The sequence below is a fragment of the Magnolia sinica genome, chromosome 10, assembly GCF_029962835.1.
Source record: "Magnolia sinica isolate HGM2019 chromosome 10, MsV1, whole genome shotgun sequence".
Lineage (NCBI taxonomy): Eukaryota > Viridiplantae > Streptophyta > Magnoliopsida > Magnoliales > Magnoliaceae > Magnolia > Magnolia sinica.
In genome coordinates this window covers 71,806,745-71,826,470 of record NC_080582.1, presented here as the reverse complement: position 1 = coordinate 71,826,470, position 19,726 = coordinate 71,806,745, and the positions used below count along the sequence as shown (strand labels likewise).

Below are 19,726 nucleotides of genomic sequence, written 5' to 3'. Positions count from 1 at the left end.
TTGCGGCTTGCCGAAATATCAGATCTCACCCATCAAAAACTCGAGTTGACCCGAGTCATTCATCAATACACAATATTTAATCCTAATCCATAACAATTCGTTTTATCATTTGAAGTAGAGACCGCACAACTGTACGACCATAGTGGGCGCCTAACACTTTTACTCTTTGTAATTGTGGTCTCTTACTCTAAATATTTGATTGTAGATAAATGAGTCATTTTAGGACATAGAACCTTCGAAATCCCTCTCCTAACATTTCTATAGGGTCTAATTGACTATGAAAGTAGAATAATTAGCTAGTGGCAATTCTAGTCAAATATGTTACCCTCACACTTTAAACAAAGTACATATGCCCCTGAAAAGTCACATGTGAGCATGATCTACCCATGATCCAGTGTCTACGGTGAGGCTACAGAAATGTCAGTGATAAAGCCACTTCATCCATTTTTTTGAAAGACTGTGATAGAATGAGAGTCTAAAAATCAGTGAAATGTAAAACTCAAGTAGTCCAACAAACAAAATAGTGGGAATGAAAATGTCCACCATTGAAACCTTCTTAGAGCTGACCATGATGTTTATATGCCATCTAAACTATTCATGGAGTTATTACCACTCAGATAAAACTGCAGGCACAAATATCATCCAATATATTATTATTATTTTTAGGCCTTCAATCTCCGGTGGTGTTTCGTGTCGCATGGTCCACATGAGTTTTGAATCTACCTGATTTTTATACTCTCATCCTACTGTGGTCTTACAGAATATATGAATGGATTGGAACTGTTACGGACATCTCAGTGGCCCCACACAGCCCTAGGCATTGGAATATCTCTATGGCTGGGTCACGGGCAATCTACTTGCAAACAGAAGTGATCGAAAATTTGAAGCCTCCCTAGGCGTGTTATGGGCCATATATGCCATCCAACCCATTCACAAGGTGATTCCCACCGGGATAAATATCAGTGGATCCAAAATTTTTGTGAATCCCAAGAAGGTTTCAATGGTGCTCCGTGTGCCCCACAATCATATATGCATTTCATCCGCACCGTATAATCAATTTGGTGGTGCTTAGTGTGCCCCCACAATCATTTGTGTTTTATCTGCACTATATAACCATTTTGAGTATTTATTTTATAGCAGGATGGTAAAAATGAGGTAGATCCAAATCTTAAGTGGACCTGATTGGATGCCCACCATTGAAAACTTTCAAGACCCCATGATGATATTTGCATGCCATCTAGCCTTTTAATTAGATCCCGGCTTAGACGAAGGGAAAACATAAATATCAGCTTATCCAAAAACTCACCCCTGTTTCATGTAGCTAGGTTCACCTGATATTTGGACGTACTTCATTTTTGGGATCATACCCTAAAAGATCTGGAATAATAGATGGACAACATGGATACAACATATATGTCACGGTGGGCCCACAAAGCACCATCAAGCAGATAGGGTCGGGGCATTGTGTTAGTATGGTTTACCATATAATTTTAGATTATAAGCCCAAAAAATGAGGCAGATCCAAGGCGCATGCAGACCATGCAGTGGGGACTAAACACCTTGAAAACCTCCCCGAGGGTTACAGAAGCTCTAACTCAAGCTATCTTTGTATCTTGCCTTTGTCTAAGTCTGTAACTCTAGTATCGGTATGCAAGCCACGAGACGCTGTGTGAGTACCACCCGGCATATCCTTGGGACACGCTCGGGGCCATTGTGATGTATGGTTCACCACGTAATTTTAGATTATAAACCCAAGAAATGAGGCAAATCCAAAGCTCACGTGACCTTGCAGTAGGGATTAAACGCTTACCGTTGTAAACCTCCCAAGGGCTAAACAAGCTCTAAATCAAGCTATCTTTTAATTTTGCCTTCATCCAAGTCTATTGCAACTTTAGCGTCAGTATGCATGCCGTGGGATACGGTTTGTGTACCACCCGACCTATCCCCGGGACATGCTTCGGGCCATCATGATGTATGGTTTGCCACGTAATTTTAGATTATAAGTCCAAAAAATAAGGCAGATCCAAGGCTCATGTGGACCATGCAGTGGGGAGTAAACAATTACGGTTGAAAACCTCAATTTTGCCCTCATCCAAGTCTATGTAACCCTACGACGAGGTTAGATGGCAAATAAACATTACAGTGGGCCTTACGAAGGTTTCAACGGTGGGTATTATTTTCAACTCTGCTTCCCGTGCTTCCTGTGGTATGGCCAATTTGAGCCTTATATCTGCCTATTTTTTAAGCTCATATCCTAAAATGGTAAAAAAATGTACGGATGGTGTGGATAAAAGCCCCAGCCTGCAGGGAAGTACCCACCCGCATCCTCATATCCGAGTCTACTGTGGCGTGGCTCACTTGAATTTACGATCTGTCTCGAATTTCAGGCTACCGTACTATCATCCAGCGAATATTAATGGACTGAATGGCCGTCACGCGGACAACGCGGTGGGGCCCACACAGTTTTGGGTCACAGGAAAACTCTCGCGTACGGGCAGGCCCCCATCTTCCACTGGGCGGCACCAGACGAGAGTAGGATCTTTCAGACGCGTACTCCCGCGAGTACCTAAATCTCGCAAGACCAAACCATAAAAGGCAAAACGCAGGCTCCTCGTCTATACCCCAAACCCTCTCAAATCTATCCTCCTGCATAGAAAATGGAAGACGACGATGACGAATTCGGCGATCTTTACACTGATGTTCTCCGTCCATCCAATTCTACCCCTGCCTTCGCTTCAAATCCATCCTCCGTTCCCAAACTACCCCTGAAATATTCCCCTCCCAGCGACGATGACGAAGACATTCTCTACGCCCCTCCCAATCCCAATCTACCCCTCCCTTCTTCCCATTCTACACCTCCTTCCCAAACCCTAGAATCCACCCGCAACGAATCAGATACCTCCGCTGCGCCTCAGCACCACCCGAATCAGGTCTCCCCTCTTCTAACTTCCGAAGACAAAGAACCGCCTAGGGTTTCGAATTCTCCGATCCCTGGTTCTCCTCAAGATGACGGGATTAGGGTTTCTGATGATTCCGCTGCGGCTCAGCACCATCTGAATCAGAGCTCTCCTGTTCCTGTTACCGATGAGAAGCATGCAGCTAGGGTTTCTGATACCCCGCCGCTACCTCCCTTGGGTTTGCCTCAAGACGGTGGGACTGGGGCTTCGGAGATTGATGTTGGGATTGGCGATCTGGACTCGGACCTGATTATCCCGGGGCTGTCGACTGGGCCATCCATACCTGGGATTTTCGATGGCAGCGTGGGAAATGGAGATGCGAAGGGTTCTTCAAGAAAGGACGATAGTGGCGGCGGCGGTGGCGGTGGGGATGATGATTGGGATAGCGATGATAGTGAGGATGACATTCAGATCGTACTGAATGATAATTCTGGGCCAATCGGCTTGGAGCGGAATGATGATGAGGATGAGGATGGTGAAGATTTTGTTATTGTTGCGGATGGGGATCAGCATCGTCCGGAGATTGAGGACCAGGATTGGGGAGAGGAGGCGGGTCAGGCGGTGGCAGAAGGGGAGAGAAAGGAGATCGGCGAGGCGGCGAAAGTGAATGGAGGTGTGATGGTGGCAGGTGGGGCGAGGATCGGGTATAGCGGCCATGGGTATCATCCCCACCATTCTCAGTTCAAGGTCAGTTTTTTGGTGAAAAAGTCAGATTTTGGGAGTAGTTTTGTTTGCTTCTCTATCCCCTCTTGGATGGGAGTGGAAGTTGTAACTTCTTTGAGGAATTGTTCTGTCTTTTGTGAATTATTTGATTGATTGAACTGTAAAATGTAAATTTTTATTTGAGTTGCTGAATGCGATTTTCTTTTTCTTTTTTCCTTTTCTTTTTTAGTTTCTTTATGTTTGGGATTGTATATGGATCTCAGTAACTGGGTTTTCTTGTCCACAGAAAATCTCCCAGTTTGTATCCACCGTTTCTATTCTGCTTCCGTTTAGGGACCCTTTTAAACAAAAAATAGGAAATTTTGAAATGCATTCATTTGAAAGAGAGGAAGCTAATATGATAAATGAAAAAAAAATCCCATGCAAGGAGTGGAAGCTGGCCTTAGAGTAAAACCCTTCATGCTGTACCGCGGTTAGTTGTCATATAATCCAGTCTTTTTCCTCCCTATTCATATGTGGAATTTTGAGCACATTTAAGAGAATGGGAGCTCCAAGCTTTTATAAAAACTATGCTGTTGTTGCTATAACATGGAACATGCCATGCTCTCTGTTACCATTCAACTACATTTGGTCGATAGGAATTTGATGCTCCTAGCTGGTAATTTTTTTTCTCAGCCCAATGTAATAGCTTCCTTTCCGGCAATCATGGCATCAGTAGAATTAAAATGCCTTGCATAACATGCAATAAATGGGCTCTATTTTTGTGCAACATGACCCATTTAGGCTAGGATTTCCCCTTCTATTTTCCGAAAAAAAAAGCTCGCAGAGAAGAGCAGGTAATTGATCTCTCTACCACGTCAATGGCAGGCCCATTTGAACTTTGTCTTCTCAGGGATGGAAGCTTATGAATGAGGCAATGGAGAATTCACTATATTTGTCTATCTGATTTGAGATGTTTCTCTCAATCACTCAGAGAGAGATTCACTATATTTGTCGATCTGATTTGAGATGTTTCTCTCAACCACACACACACACACACACACACACACACAGAGAGAGAGAGAGAGAGAGAGAGAGAGAGAGAGAGAGAGAGAGAGAGAGTATAATGAAGTTATGGATCAAAAGAAAAAAAGAAACCCAATGATGATCCTTGCTTTGAACTGGGGATGGACTTACCTTATTTTAGTTTTTGTTATTTACCTCCCTTCTCCTTTTATTCAACAAAGTCTTTGTTATCCATCAAAAGTGAGGGAAAAAAAAAAAAAGAAATCTCCAGAAAAAAATGGTGTATTAGACCATTCTTCAGTAAGAAAAAAATGGGAAACACAAGAGTCTATCATTTATTTCTGTTTTTGAAATGTACTCAATGGTGCATCGGACCATTCTTTGGTAAGAATGCTATCTGCAGGTCTGACTTTCAGCCTTTGATCTCCAAATTTTGTTTGAAAGCATTTTGGAATTAAAAATTCTTTGTCTGATCATTAGTTCTTACTTTAATCTTACAACATATTTAAAATTTTTAATCAATCATCATGGGAATCACCACAGATTATCCATACTCAGCATATTTGTGAGTACAGTCACAAATATTGTTAATGCAATATAACGGGCGACATGATATCACATGTAATTGTGGGCATTTATCCCAACTTAATCCACCACCATAATGGGGGGCTGCCTCTGCCCCAGAAGTGTATAATCTATGCTATTTTACTGATAATTTATCAGTTCTGATTAATATGCATAATCTGTTTGATATATTGTCATCTTAAATATGATTATTAAGTATCAACTGAGTTCCTCTCCAGTTTGGAGATCTTGTGTGTTTTGGGAGCTTGTAACATTGTGAAAAATCTTCTCCCTCTGACATCATTTATTGGTTTCTTGATTGTCTACACCACTTGTTTTGGATGTAAGAATTTAGGCTAAACATCTTATATTGCCCTTCTCCTACATGCAGTATGTAAGACCTGGTGCTGCTGTAAGTGCTGCAGTTGGTGTTGGGGTTCCAGGTCAAGTTCGACCTCCTGCCACCATGAGTTTAGTTGCTGGTCGTGGGCGAGGTGATTGGAGACCGATAGGGGTTAATAAGAATATTCCAATCATACCAAAACCTTTCCATTCAGGCTTTGTATTCCCTGGCTGGGTCAATAATTCATCAGGGCGCAATGGATTGGATTTCACTCTGCCATCTCACAAGTAAGCTTGGCATTCTTGTATAAACTTATGTTGTTTTGGTTTACTTATGCTATTCCACAAGCATGTATATGGGGTAGGATTGGATAAGCCTTTTGTATTTAATTTGCTTGCCCAGTAATCCTGGTTTACTTATGCCATTCCACAAGCGTTCCTACTTCTTATTGTGAGAATATTGAAATGTTTGTAAATTAACTGAATAATTGAGGTTTACAAGTATCTCTTAGTCATGCAAATCATGTGTATCCTGATAATTAACTTATCCATCCACATGTATATCATCATCATCTAAGCCTTATCCCAACTAATTGGGGTCACCCTACGTGAAATTCTCTTCCACATTCCACTCTATCAAGGGCCATTACTTCTGATAGACATAGGCCATCAAGTCTTTCCTTAATACCTCCACTCACGTCTGTTTGGGCCTTTCCCTTGCCCTTCTAGAGCCTTCAATATGTATCAACTCACTCCTAACCAAGGCAGCTCTTGGTCTCCGTTGCACGTGATCAAACCATCCAAGTCTACTTTTCCACATCTTTTTACCTATTGGTGCTATTCCTAAGTTCCTTTAAACGCATTCATTTCGAATTCCATCCTTCCTTGTCTTGCCACTCATCCATCTCAACATCCTCATTCGAGCTACACTTAGTCACATACTATGAACATGTTGTTCCTTTATTGCGCAATATTCTACCTCATAAAAGCATGGCTGGTCTTATAGCTATCCTATAAATTTTCCCTTTCAGTTTGAGTGGTACACAATGATCTCATAGAACTCTAGAGGCACATTCCATTTCTCCCACCTAGCTTGGAATTCAATGGTAACATCCTTCTCAATCTCTCCACTCTTATGAATTATCAACCCAAGATATTGAAAGTGGTCATTTTGGGAAACTTCTTGGTTAGGAATCTTAAATTTTTCTTTTTTTGTTTTGACTCTTATTGTTACCATTGTTCAGAGTATCCCCGATCTTACAATAGTATCCCTATCTCCAGTTTGACGATACTGATAACATTGGTAGTATCAAAAATTTTAGGTATCGACGGCATCGCTAAGTATCGTTGATGTATTGATATTGCTAATATTTTCGACTGTGAAAATTCCGGGTGTCACTTGTATCACCAATATTTTCGACTATGTAAATTCCAAGTGTCGCTTGTATCGCTAGTGTATTGGCGATATTTCAATAATATTGGCAAAAATTTATTTTATTAAAAAATTTCCATTTCAATTTTTTTACGGGTGCATGGTTGTATGATAAAATGCATGTTTGTATGTGTGTATATGGATGGATGGATGTGTGTGTGTGTGTGTGTGTGTGTGTGTGTGTGTAATGAGATGGATGGATGGATGAGTGAATGGGATGGTTGGATGGATGGCCAGATAGGTTTTTTTTTAAAGTTAATTTACTTTACATGTCTTAGTTATTGCATGGTACTTGCATTTGTGTTATATAAACTTATTTTGGTTATTGTTGGACTAATTTCTTACAACAACACATGCTTTTAGGCCCCCATTAAGTGGAAACTTATTATGTATGCATTCTTTTTACAAAATTTTTATTCCTAAATATACAAATATGTTTATTTTAGCATCTCCTGAAGTTTCACTAAAAAATTCCATCGTATGCCATGTGTTCCTTCAATCTTTCCCTGCATTTCCAGGTATTGGCATTCCATATACTCTTTTTTAGTCCGACTAATTTTAGACCCTTTTGATTCTAAAGCACCCCTCCATAAGTCTAGCTTTGTGTTTATGCCCTCCCTCATCTTGTTGATCAAAACTATGTCATTTGCAAACCACATAAGCCATGGGATCTCTTCCTACAAATGCTTTGTTAATTCATTCATAACCAATGTGAAAAGGTATAGGCTCAATGCTAACCCTTGGTGTAAGCCTGCAGTAATTGAGAATGCACTTCTCTCCACTAGTGGTCCTCGCATTTGTATCCTATCCTTGACCTTGCCACATACTTTGATAACATAGCTTGATGATGCAATGTCACATGCATGTCTGCATGCATCGTTGCGTGGTTACAAGCGTAGAATGGAACAACTTTGTGACAAAATGAAATTCCTTTTGCATGGTTGCTCAGAAGTTTTTCTTCTTTCTCTTAAGCCAATTAAAATTGCCTTCTTCCCTCAAAAGGTTCTATTCTCGCCTTTTTTTTCCAAAGGCTTCTAACAATAGCTTCATATGCATAATTCCATAGCATCTACCTTTTGGTGGGAAAGGACCAAGAATTTGAAGAAGAGGAGCATCCTCCCTTATTCTTTCTTGGGTTGAGGCATCTGGTTTGGTGGAAGGCAACTTTTTGGCAGTGGTTTAATCCGGGCATGAGATGGATAGTCATTATTGTTATGAGATGTTTTGGGGCGACTGGTGAATCTTTTTAAAAGCAATGTTGTTGACTTGAATTTGGAGGATGAAATTCTGACCCCATTGGGGGATTGCTTGGGCTGTCAAGTGGAATCACTCCCTTTGAAGCATTTGGGAATCCCTCTTTGTATAGGTAAGCCACCCCTATCATCTTGGGATGAGCTAGTGGATAGAATGAATATAAAATCAGCTCCTTGGAAATGTAGAACTCTGTCTTTGGGGAGGAGGATTATTTTGTTGAAGGCTACCTTGCAAATGTCCATGTATCTTCTATCCCTCATCAAATGTGCGGCTAGCGTAGCGAACAGGATTGAGCCCCTCCAAGGGTAATTTCTTTAGAATGATCAGGATATGATTGCCATAAGTATCATTTAGTTGCATAGAAGGATGTGTAGATTCAAGAAGGAAGACAGACTGGGTATCAGATTTATCATCTATCAGACAGGTAAACCTGGCCCTGTTGGGTAAGTGGTGGTGTGGCGCATAGGGGCTTTGGAAAATGCTCTGTGGAAGGATGTCTTTGCTGCAAAATATGGCACATCGCCAAATGTTGGTGCATTAATAGTGCTAACCACAGGTTGGGATCCTAAAGTTGGAGGGCTATTTCTTCGGGCGAAGAGTTCAACAAATGTATCAAGTTCGGAGTTGGGTCAGGTGACGGAGTAAGGTTCTGGGAAGACTGGTGGTGCAGTGAAATGCAGCTATGCAGGAAATTTTCTCTGCTCTATTCAATCACTTTGTTCAAAGAGGTTGTGGCTCAAAATCTCTTTTGTCAGAGTAATGGGAATGTCATATCAGGGCCTCGTCTTATAAGATTTTTTATTTATTGAAGAGGAGATCATCCTCATAGTTGAGATGCTCAAAATGATGGACACAATTTATATTCCAATTTCGAGAAGCAATAGTGTGATCTTCTTAGTAAAATCTTTCTTTGACAGGTTAGTTCAGGGTTCTTACCCTGTGGAGCCTTTTCATTTTCTTGTCTGGCACTCATCAGTTCTGCTAAAGGTTGGACTGTGTCTATGGATAAAATTCTCATGCTAGACCGCTTAAAAAGTAGAGGGCATTTGCTTCCTACAGATGCTTGCTGTGTTTTTTCTCATGAGGAGAATGTTACTTTTTTATTGCTGAATTGTGATTTCTCAAGTAGGACATGGGCTGATTTTTCAACTGTTTCGGCATTAGTTTGACTATTCCTGGGTCAATTGGGAGCCTGTTCTTCAGCTGGTCGTGCAGTGCTCTAGCTTCCTTTGGGTTCTCTCAGTGGAAGGTTGGAATTTTTTTGTGGCAAAATCTCTAGTGCTGAAGAGTGATTGGGAAGGTGATTTAAAGGTATTTTGGATTGGCAAAGGATGACAGAAATTGATGTGGTATCTTGAGCCAAATGGTTAGATCTAGCCAAAGGAGGTTATTAAATTGGGTTTATGTCTTGTTTGATGCTGAGGATCCATCCTCCTAGTGGTAGATTCAAGCTTAATATTTAGATGATAGTTTGCTGGGGAGCTCAGAGCTAGAAGGGCTTGGTGGTATAAGGAATCATCTGGGTAGCCGCCTCATCCCCTTTTTGGGGCCAATTGGCATGCAATTCAAATTGTGCGGACGTGGCAACTTTATTTGAGGGGTATCAAGTTTGTGATTGAGTGGCAAATGGGGAATCTGATCATGGACGGTGGTCCTGCCAACACAATCAGATTGGCTCATTCTGGCATCTAGCCATGATCCATTGCTAACTTCAAGGAAGAGATTTTTGCATTGCTAGCTTTATGGAAGAGATTTTTGCATTGCTAGCTTTATGGAAGAGATTTCTGATGTTCGTAATGGCAAGCACATCTCTTTCACCTTGTCCTTAGAGATGCAAATGAGGATGTGGATGCTTTAGATAGGGACGGTGACTCTACGGAGAGATGCTTCATCAACATCTTCTTAGCCTTATTACAACTAATTAGGGTTCGATGAATTATTCCTATTCCACATTCCAGTCTATTACAGACCATGATTCTAGTTAGATGGACCGCAGGTCATTTGCTCTAAAAGCTCAAACTGATGGAGCATAGCGAATCAATCCCTTTATCTCATAGCCCATACCCCACATCGCATGTGTTAGGACCTCGGCCGAACCCCCCTCGTAGGCCCCACATCACATGGATTTCACCTCACACAGGCCTCCCACGTCAAGTTTGCCCTTGCATCCTACAGGCCACCCCATTTAAGCCCGGTGTGAAAATGCCCTTGCATTAATCACCCCCGAGCCTCGGTGAGGAGCCTCGAACACGAGACCTTCCGCTCTGTACCACTTTGATGCAGGACAATTAACTACTTGCTCTAAAATCTCGAACTAATAGAGCATGACGAATCAATCCCTTTATCTCATAGCCCAGGCCCCATATCGCATGAGTTAGGACCTTGGCCGAACGCACCCACCCCAGTGGGCCCCACATCACATGGGTTTCGCCTCACATGAGCTACCCACCTCGAGTGTGCCCTTGCATCCCATGGGCCACCCCACTTGAGCCCAATGTAAAAATGCTCCTGCATTATTAACTGGCATGGTCTTCGTTGCACATGCTACTCCAAGTCTAATTTTCCTCGTCTTATTATCTATTGGTGCTACTCCATCGAATGCATTCAATTCTATTTCTATCCTTTCTCGTCTTGCCACTCATCCATCTCAACATCCTCATTTACCTATCTATATTCACTCATAATTTGAGTTTGGGAATGCTAGTTCGCAGTTCTAGATTCTATTTGTTGTATGGTGATTTTCCTCTGTTGTTATTTTAGCAATGTCTTGCTGGTTATCTTTTTTGCATTTATTCTTTTCTTTTTGAGAACCGAAGTTTGTCTAGACCTATCAAGGCTTTCAGTTTGTTGGTCCTTGAGTTATTTCTTGAAGGTCACTTTTGGATACACATTGATAGTAATGCAGGGGCATTTTCACACCGGGCTTGAGTGGGTTTGCCTATGGGATACAAGGGCACACTCGGGGTGGGTGGCCCGTGTGAGGCCCGCCCCACCCATGTGAAGTGGGTGGCTCGTGTGAGGCAGTACTCATATGATTTGGGGCACGCGAGGGGGGTTCGACTGAGGTCCTAACTCATGCGATGTGGGGCCTCGGCTATGAGATAAAGAAATTAATTCGCCATGCTCTAACAGTTCGTGCTTTTAGAGCAAGTGGTTAATTGTCCTACATCAGATAGATTACTTATTTTACTGGCAACAACAAATCAACTACTTATGTTACAAATTTTAGTTTAGCAAATTGCAATTTAATAGTCGTTGAAGGCTGTACGATGACTAACAACCTTGAGCCAAAAAAAGAAGAGAAGAAGAGGCTTTTTGGCTTTTAATTTTTTTACTCTCTCCTCTCTCTCTTTATCATCTCTCCTTTTCCTCTTCTCCCTTCACTCGTGCCATTGGCAGTAGCCATGGCAGCCAACCATGGCCACTGCCCTACGTTGCAGCTGTAGCACCAGTAACCCTTGCTGCCGCCACCAGGAGTAGCTGCATGGACCCACTGGCAACACTCTCTTTCCTTCTTCTCCATCAGGGGAAAAACCCATCCTTGATTTGGGCAGCCATGGCAGAGAGAGAGAGAGAGAGACGCCCCATGGCAATAAAATTCTATGCCTATGCGATCACATATGCTCATATCCATATGCATATTACATATGTGATCAGGGCACATATGCGATCACATATTGGCCAACGGTTGGCACCATTATTATAATTATTTTTTGGAACAACTTTATGCCTATAAAAAGGATTCCAAACCTTATCCACTTGCAATATTCTCACCCCAAAACTCTCTTACTCTCTTCTTCTCCTACATTTCTTCATTCCAAGTGGTTTTAATCTCCCTCCCTCTCTCTCTCTCTCACACATTTCCTACTTCCAAGTGGTCTTAATCTCTATCTCCCCTACATTCCTCTCTTGGAAGTTGGAAGATCAAGATTCAAGCACTTGATGTTTAATTGATTTTATCTCTCAAATGTATTTTAAATATGTAAAATTAGTTATCTGTTAACTTAGAAAAGTTTTCATTAATTTCTTGCATTTTTCTTTTAAACTTTTCATATTTTTGGAAAAAGGAAAAAAAAAAAAAAATATGCGGTCACGTATGCGATCGTACATGATCGCTTATGCGATTCGACAACATTGATGCCTATACTAAAAACTGAAGTACATGGTCCCCAAAAGCAAGTTTTTATAAGATTCAGAGGAATTATAATTTTAATCTTCCTAGAAATGACCATAATGAGGATGTTCTTTGAAACAATTGACCAATTAGAAACTATTTGTAAAATCTGTACAGGATTTACACTCGAATTATTACAACAAAACTAAACCCTATAAAATATATTTAAACTATTGAATTTGGTGAAAATAAATTCACTGAAATGGAACTCCACTTTAGTGGATGTGAGGGCTACTCTCGTGTGAAAAATAGATGTATGAGTGTGAATTTCTAGTTGATGGATCAGGGCTGCATTAAAAACTCTGAGAATATTCCATGTGACCTACTAATGGCTCAGAACAGTGAAATAGTTGTGCTTTTGCTTTCTTGTCATGTTTTCTTTCAACTATCATCATCAATCACCAGTGGCCTGTGTGATGTTTTGATTATCTTACCCTGTTGACTCGAGCTCTTCACCAAACCAGTTGTCTTGACTCAGTTTTAGGAATTGGATATGGCTAAGTCATAGGGATCTTTTTGTCATTTGACCTGTGATGAGTTATTAACATTCTTTGGTCTTAGTTATCTCATTGACACTAATTGATTGATACTATTTTTGGATAGGAAACATAAGAAACTTTTCTTCTTCTTCTTCTTCTTTTAAATTTCCATGGTTAAGATTTTACCCCCACAATTGCATATGACCGTAGTTTAGATTTTTCTATGATTTGGGTTTTGATGTCTTCCGTGCAAGATGATGGTAATCTTTTCCTAAAAGGCATGGTTTTGATTGTCTATATCTAAATTCACCTTTTCACCTTTTTTATTTTTCAGGACAGTATTTGATATCCACATCGATTCATTTGAGGAAAAACCATGGAGACATCCTGGTGTTGATACATCGGATTATTTCAACTTTGGGTTGGATGAGGACAATTGGAAAGAGTACTGCAAGCAGCTGGTGAGTGATTGCTCATTATAATAGACATTATTAAAGGTAAATCCATGCTTTACTTCATTTACGTGTGCCAAAAAAAGGAACTGTCTTTTGGACTGTGCAGGATCAACTTCGTTTGGAGGCTACCATGCAAAGTAAAATCCGAGTTTATGAAAGTGGGCGATCTGAACAAGTAAAGAAATCTTTGAACTGCTGATAAGTGTCTGGCTGATATTTTCTTATTGGTCTTCTAATATTCATATTGTTTCCTTTTGGTTCAGGACTATGATCCAGATTTACCCCCGGAACTTGCAGCTGCTGCTGGCCTTCATGATGTTAATATTGAAAATGCCACTCTTGGAAAGACGGATAGTGGACAAGCTGATCTAATGGGTCAGGGAAGGGGAGCTAGTCGCATGCGGCCACCATTAGTATGTCTTTGATTTCACATCTTGATCAAGCTGTTCATTTCTGATTCAGTGATTCTATTTTGAAGTCTCCTTACAGAAATTTCTCTTCAGTTTTTCTTTCATGGTTGTCCCATCATGCAACTATATTTGTGATCATTTGGAGATGTTTCTCTTTCCATTTCCTTTGTCAGGCTGTACCTTTCCTGATTTTATGTTTTTCATTTTTTAATTTTTTAAAAATGTTCTGTCCCCAGCCTACAGGGAGAGCAATACAGGTTGAAGGTGGTTCTGGTGAACGCCTTCCCTCCATAGATACCAGGCAACCACGACTCCGTGATTCAGATGCAATCATAGAGGTAAAACTTCTTGTCTCTAAACTCATACTTTCTATGCATATACATGGCCACGTTATGCATGCTTAAAGTATTTGTCTGTACAGATTGTCTTGCAAGATTCTGTAGATGATGATTCCGTCACATCTAATGGTACCGTAGACCGACCAGAGAATGGGCTACAAGTAGATCCCCGAGGGGGCCGTGACAATGAAGAAAATGGTAGGCCGCCTGAATCTGAATATTTTGACCAATTCCCACCAAATTATAATGGTAGGAAGAGGGAACTTGTGCCTAGAAGAGCTCCGTTCGTCAGTTCTGTTCACAATAACATACAAGAAGGTGATGGGATATTGCCCTTTCCTTCGGAGGCACCCCTTCAATACCATCCTGGTTCTAAAGCTCGGGGCCCTATATACCCTGGAGGGCCTTTTGCTGCTCCTCAGGGAGGAAGGTATTGCATATTTATAATTTCAACGATTTCTAGTATCTGTTTATTGGTTATTTTCCTTGATTTTTGTGAATGACTATATATCACTATCTAGGCTGTGCTACTGACTCTTTCAATAGACTCAAACTCATGCCCAGAATTTGCTGTGACATGTTAAGAGTATTTTTTCCATCGTTGTTGATCTATGGATGAGGCAAGGAGACTAACTTACATGCAAGGTTTTGAAAACAGTTCTATGACCCCATAACAGCATACTGGTGTTACTATTGTATAACAGTAATGGCTGCTATTTAATGGTTTTATGCACAAAAAGATATTGCCTCTTTGCTCCAGATGTGCCCTTGGTCCATCTTTCCACAAGGTCCAAAATAAATCCCGGAAGGGCCCACGATATCTGAAACTAGCGGAAAAGGAAGACCGTATATCCTCTGCTACCTTGCAATGGATGGAACCAGTTCCCCACCGTTGGATCTCAGATCAGGAAATGGTGCCAAATACATACATGGTAGATCACTGGCCCCCACAGGTGACACAATCGGATTGGTGGGCCCCACAAGTAATATGATCAGGTTATGCATTATTTACACGGGTGTACTCAAGGTATCCAATAACGGTAACGGTGAGCGTAACGGCCACCACCGTTAGTGTTACGATATGTGCCTGTGACAGCCGTTACATTCCTTTAAAAGAAAATTGTATCGGCCTACGGCCTCATAACATGTAACGGTTCCCACCGTTATTGTTACGTAACCGTTTTTTAATACCTTAGTGGTATTGTATTGCTTGAAATTCCGTGTGGTGGTGGGCCACAGGCTATGCGCAAAAGCTTGTTGGAGCTGTAGAATAAAGGCTATGTCCTAGAGGGGGGGTGATTAGGTATATGCCTTTTAACACAATAATTTACTTAAAACTAATTTCCAATTAAATCTAAGTAAGGCAATTAACTCTAAGGCTTCCAAGCCAATAGAGAGTCCAATCACATAAACTACAAATGACGCAATATGCTAAGCAACCATTCTATATATGATAGTGTACATGTGTGGGATGTGCCAACTATCAAATCCTAACATTCATCTAATTATGCATACATATAATTCATCAATCAATTACATAAGCATAATTAAATAAGTGCTCAAATGACAATCTAAAACACAAACATGTATAGTGGCTTTGTTTCCCTACTCCACTCTCGGCGGGCGCACTCAACCCACGAGTGTGCCGGATTTCACTATCGGAGGTTTTAAATTAAGTTCACCTCTAACCTTTACAGCCCTACACAAGGATCCACCCATCATACACTCCCGCTGGAGGCTCCTGCAAGAGACCTTAATTGGTTTTCTATCGACTAACTAACAACCACAGTCCTAGTCCAAGGACCTACGTTTACTCCCGTCGGAGGCTCCCACCGAGACTAACACGTACACACTCGTGTTCGATGGCCTACATGAGGACTCACGCATGTATTCACTTGTGTCGATGGTGATACAGTCCTACGCATGAACCTACGTGAGTTTGGGTTACAAACTCTACACTCAACCTTACACAAGGAAGGTGTGTTGACTCTTACAATTTGACAACTTGTCGGATTGAGCCCTTTTCGCAGCACCGATCTTGAGTTGCTTCTTCAAAGCTCTCCTGAGCTTGAATCCGCTCCTTAATTGCTCCCTCGATTGTTGATACCGATGCGTTGCCAATGCTTCAGCTCCTACGTTCGTTTGCCTTGCATATGAAGTGCCAATGAGGTGACCAAGGCAAGGGAGGATGGGTGAATCTTCTACAACTCATGGGAATGTTGTAATCCTAGGGAATTCACCTAGAACGGTCTTCTAGAAAGTTTAGACAAGGATTTGACTATAGGCATAGTATCTAACATCTAGAAAGGTGAGAGTTCATTCACAATTTCGAATAGGGGCATGGAATGCTCATTAGAGTGAAGGATCATGAGAAGATTGGCATGAAACTCTTTGGATGGAGGTCTAGGATGTGTGGTATGAGTGGGAAAACACCCAGCCTCTATTTACACCGAAAATCCCTCTCTTTACCCAAAGATTTGAATGTAACATTTATAGCAAAAGTCTCCAACGGATCTCCAACAATTAGAGGCTCGAGCAATCGAACTCGGCCTTTGATCGATCAAGTTAGGCCGAAAATGGTCCAATGAACTCGCTGGACTGTTTTGGCCATGTTCGATCACTCAAGAGGGATTAGGATCCCCTGATCGATCAAGCTTGTGTCTCGAGCGCTCGAATTAAATTGATTTTTGGGCCAAATGCTTGTTGGACGTTTTTGACTATATTCGGTTGATCGACTCGATTGATCAAGCTTTGCTCGAGCACATCCTTGAGTGTGTTGGTTTGGGCAGTCAATTTTCTAGCAACTCGGAGACCTCTTATAGCCTATCTTATCATGTTCCAATTAGGCTTATAAGGCTAAAGGATGATCACACAAGGTTTACCTATTAAGCTTAGGATCATGTAGAGGTTTATAGTTGTTTTAGGTCACCAATGCACCTCATATACATGTTCTTTGCTCCTTGATTCTCATGCCCACTTGTATCTTCGGTCTTCAAATTCCAAGGGCTCAACTGACTTCCTGATACAATGACTCACATGATTTACGAACAAGGTGCACAAATCGGTGCAGTAGCACTGCTCACATGTGTGCACTGTTTGCATCCACTCATTGTTTGCACCTGTGCGTGCATGGGTTTTATGCTTAGCAGCTTTTCCTATTTCTAGTTAGTTTCCTTTCTAATCAAGATTTGCTTAGCTATTAACAATTTGTTTAATATTCTAAGTAGGAAAATCGGCGTGTGAAGGCATATAGATGCATGACATGCTTTATAATAGAGTTGATTTTTATTTTTATTTTCATAATGATTAAATGTTTCTCTTTAACCTGTGATGAGTGAGGGTATTGGCGCTTAAAACAACCGCTCGTGAAAAAAAGCAAAAGCAAAACCGTTTTGGTTCCAGGCTCGTAGCTCTTTATAATGTTTCATGGAAAATCTATCTTTGATTTCTTTTGAATCCTCTCTCCAAGCATGCAACTTCGACAGCCAAAAAGCTTTAAAAGCAATGCCATTGAGGATTGTTCTTTTAACCTAAACTCCCTGTAGAGTTTTTGACAAATTCCACAATATAAAGGGTTCCAATACAATAGTCTCTTTGACGAGATTCTCCTCAATGTTAAGCTTGGTAACACAATTCTCTCTCCTATCCATTGTTTTAAATAGAGGTAGTGTGTTGCGTATTGTTCAACTCTTTGTAGTGTGTGGCGTAAGCTACATGATACTTCTATTTTTTAATTTAAAAATAGGAAAAATACGATACATAGGAAGAACACACACACACAGATATATATAAATGCCTAAAAAGATGATTCATTTTTTCAAGTATAAGCATCTTCAAACAATTTATTAATTATCATTTATCAACTGCCAATCCACGTATATAAACCAAATCAAATTATTATCACATCAACAACTTTCTAAGCAAACCACTTTAATTAATAATGTCCAATTGAAACAACAAGTCACAAGTATGAAAATAAATTAAAATCTCACAAGTTGAGAGTATTAAGTACAAAATGCAAAATACAATTATCATTTATAAAAAAGCGTACCTTACGCTATGCGTATGCTAAAACGCTTCATGCGCCACATATGCTACAACCCCTGTAGTGTACGCTGCAGGGGATTTATGATATTTGCTAACGCTATGTTGTGTCGTAGCTACGCTACGGGCGTTATTCAAAACACTGCTCCTATCATTTGTGAGCAGTTTGTAAACAAAGTAATCTTGTGCTCTTCCTTGAGCCAATTGGTTCTCAACTTTGCCTCTACGAATCTCTGATATGAGAATATTTAGTGATTTTGTCTTTAAGAAATATAGTCAAGAAGCACTTGGGTGAAAGTATGTTATTTTCTTTACTGTTAGATGACCATGAGAGAAACCCCTTTCATTCTTAACTTTGCAACTTATCCATTACGAGTGCGGGGGCAGTTGGAATGAAAGGAACAATAGAACGTTTAGTGATGAAGTGTTCCAGGCCTCAAAGTGAGCTGATTAAATCAAAGCAGTGTCCGAAGTATTGATATCACACCCTTAGGATATGAAAATATCATGGGAGACATTGGGAGATATCACATGTATTGCATAACACCATCATAGTCTCAGGGAAATGCTAAAGAACTTAAGAAAATGGTGGATTTTTTTTGGTGAAACCTTGGGCGATGTTAAAAGACACGATAAAACACTTAGAACTGAAACGATGTGGTATCCTTCATTGCATTGTTTGGTCTAGTACAAGTTGTACTTTAAATATGCTGCAATTCCCTACAGCAATCAAGATGGCATTCTTCAACTCTAACTTGTGTATAGCATCCTCCATCAATGTGTGGGTGGGTGGGTGTGGCTGCGTGTGCACGTGTGTTTATTGTTTGCATTCTTAATTTTGTTGGACACATCGGCTGACTTCAACAATATTGTCGTCCTTCTACAGTATACTATAAAGTTTATTTTCAACAATTTTGTGGGCATTGTTTGTCCATGACATATGTCTGATTACAACATCAAAGTGATGTAATCCCTCATCAACATTACCTTGTCATTTAAGTAATGACCCATAATCTCCTGTGATGCTGTAGGCTTCACACCCAGCCTGCGCTGCACATTAACTATGTGATTAAAATGTGGATTAACAGCTGCATTGGTGGACACGTGGTTGAATATAAAAGACTTCAAAATAAACGAGCCCATCCTCAATCTCACGTTTCCCTTAACTCCAAACAGCCTTCTGTCACTTCTGCTTCAAACCCTCATTCCTATACAATAACGTAATCATGGATCCGGCACACTAGTGCTCTGAATGCGACGTAGACCAGGCCCCCCAATGTCCCAACCCCTGAAGTCGTATCTTCCCACCTGCTACTACCACCACCAATTGTGTGTCTAGAGCCCTCAAACCTAGTTCTAGACTCTTTGGCCTGTTGCGTCTGCTCTCTGTTTCATGTTGTCTGCTTATAGGCACAAACAACCTGTCTGGTGCCCAATCCTGGAACAAAACAAGGACCCTTGAAAACACAACAGCTGAGGAGACTCTGATTTCTAAAACCAGTTGTTTCTTTCCATCCACACCGCCCAGAAGACGGCTAACAGGAGAATGCACCATTTTCTCTTTCCAAGAGCACCTCTGGACTCTGCGTGCCAGTTGTAGAAGAGGTGG

The 19,726-nt window shown here is 40.9% G+C and overlaps 1 protein-coding gene across 2 annotated transcripts in view; it reads left to right on the top strand.

Annotated features, from left to right (window-relative positions):
• Positions 1-2,513: 2,513 nt before the first annotated feature.
• Positions 2,514-19,726, top strand: part of LOC131216962 (FIP1[V]-like protein) — a 33,755-nt gene continuing 16,542 nt past the window's right edge. The window contains exons 1-7 of one of the 2 annotated variants that reach the window (XM_058211610.1): positions 2,514-3,644; positions 5,581-5,819; positions 13,205-13,331; positions 13,432-13,500; positions 13,589-13,738; positions 13,972-14,073; positions 14,157-14,503. In XM_058211610.1, the coding sequence (XP_058067593.1) occupies positions 2,658-3,644; positions 5,581-5,819; positions 13,205-13,331; positions 13,432-13,500; positions 13,589-13,738; positions 13,972-14,073; positions 14,157-14,503 (2,021 nt within the window). In that variant the 5' untranslated portion in view covers positions 2,514-2,657. The remainder of the gene's footprint in view (positions 3,645-5,580; positions 5,820-13,204; positions 13,332-13,431; positions 13,501-13,588; positions 13,739-13,971; positions 14,074-14,156; positions 14,504-19,726) is intronic. The other variant, XM_058211609.1, reaches the window with a different exon arrangement.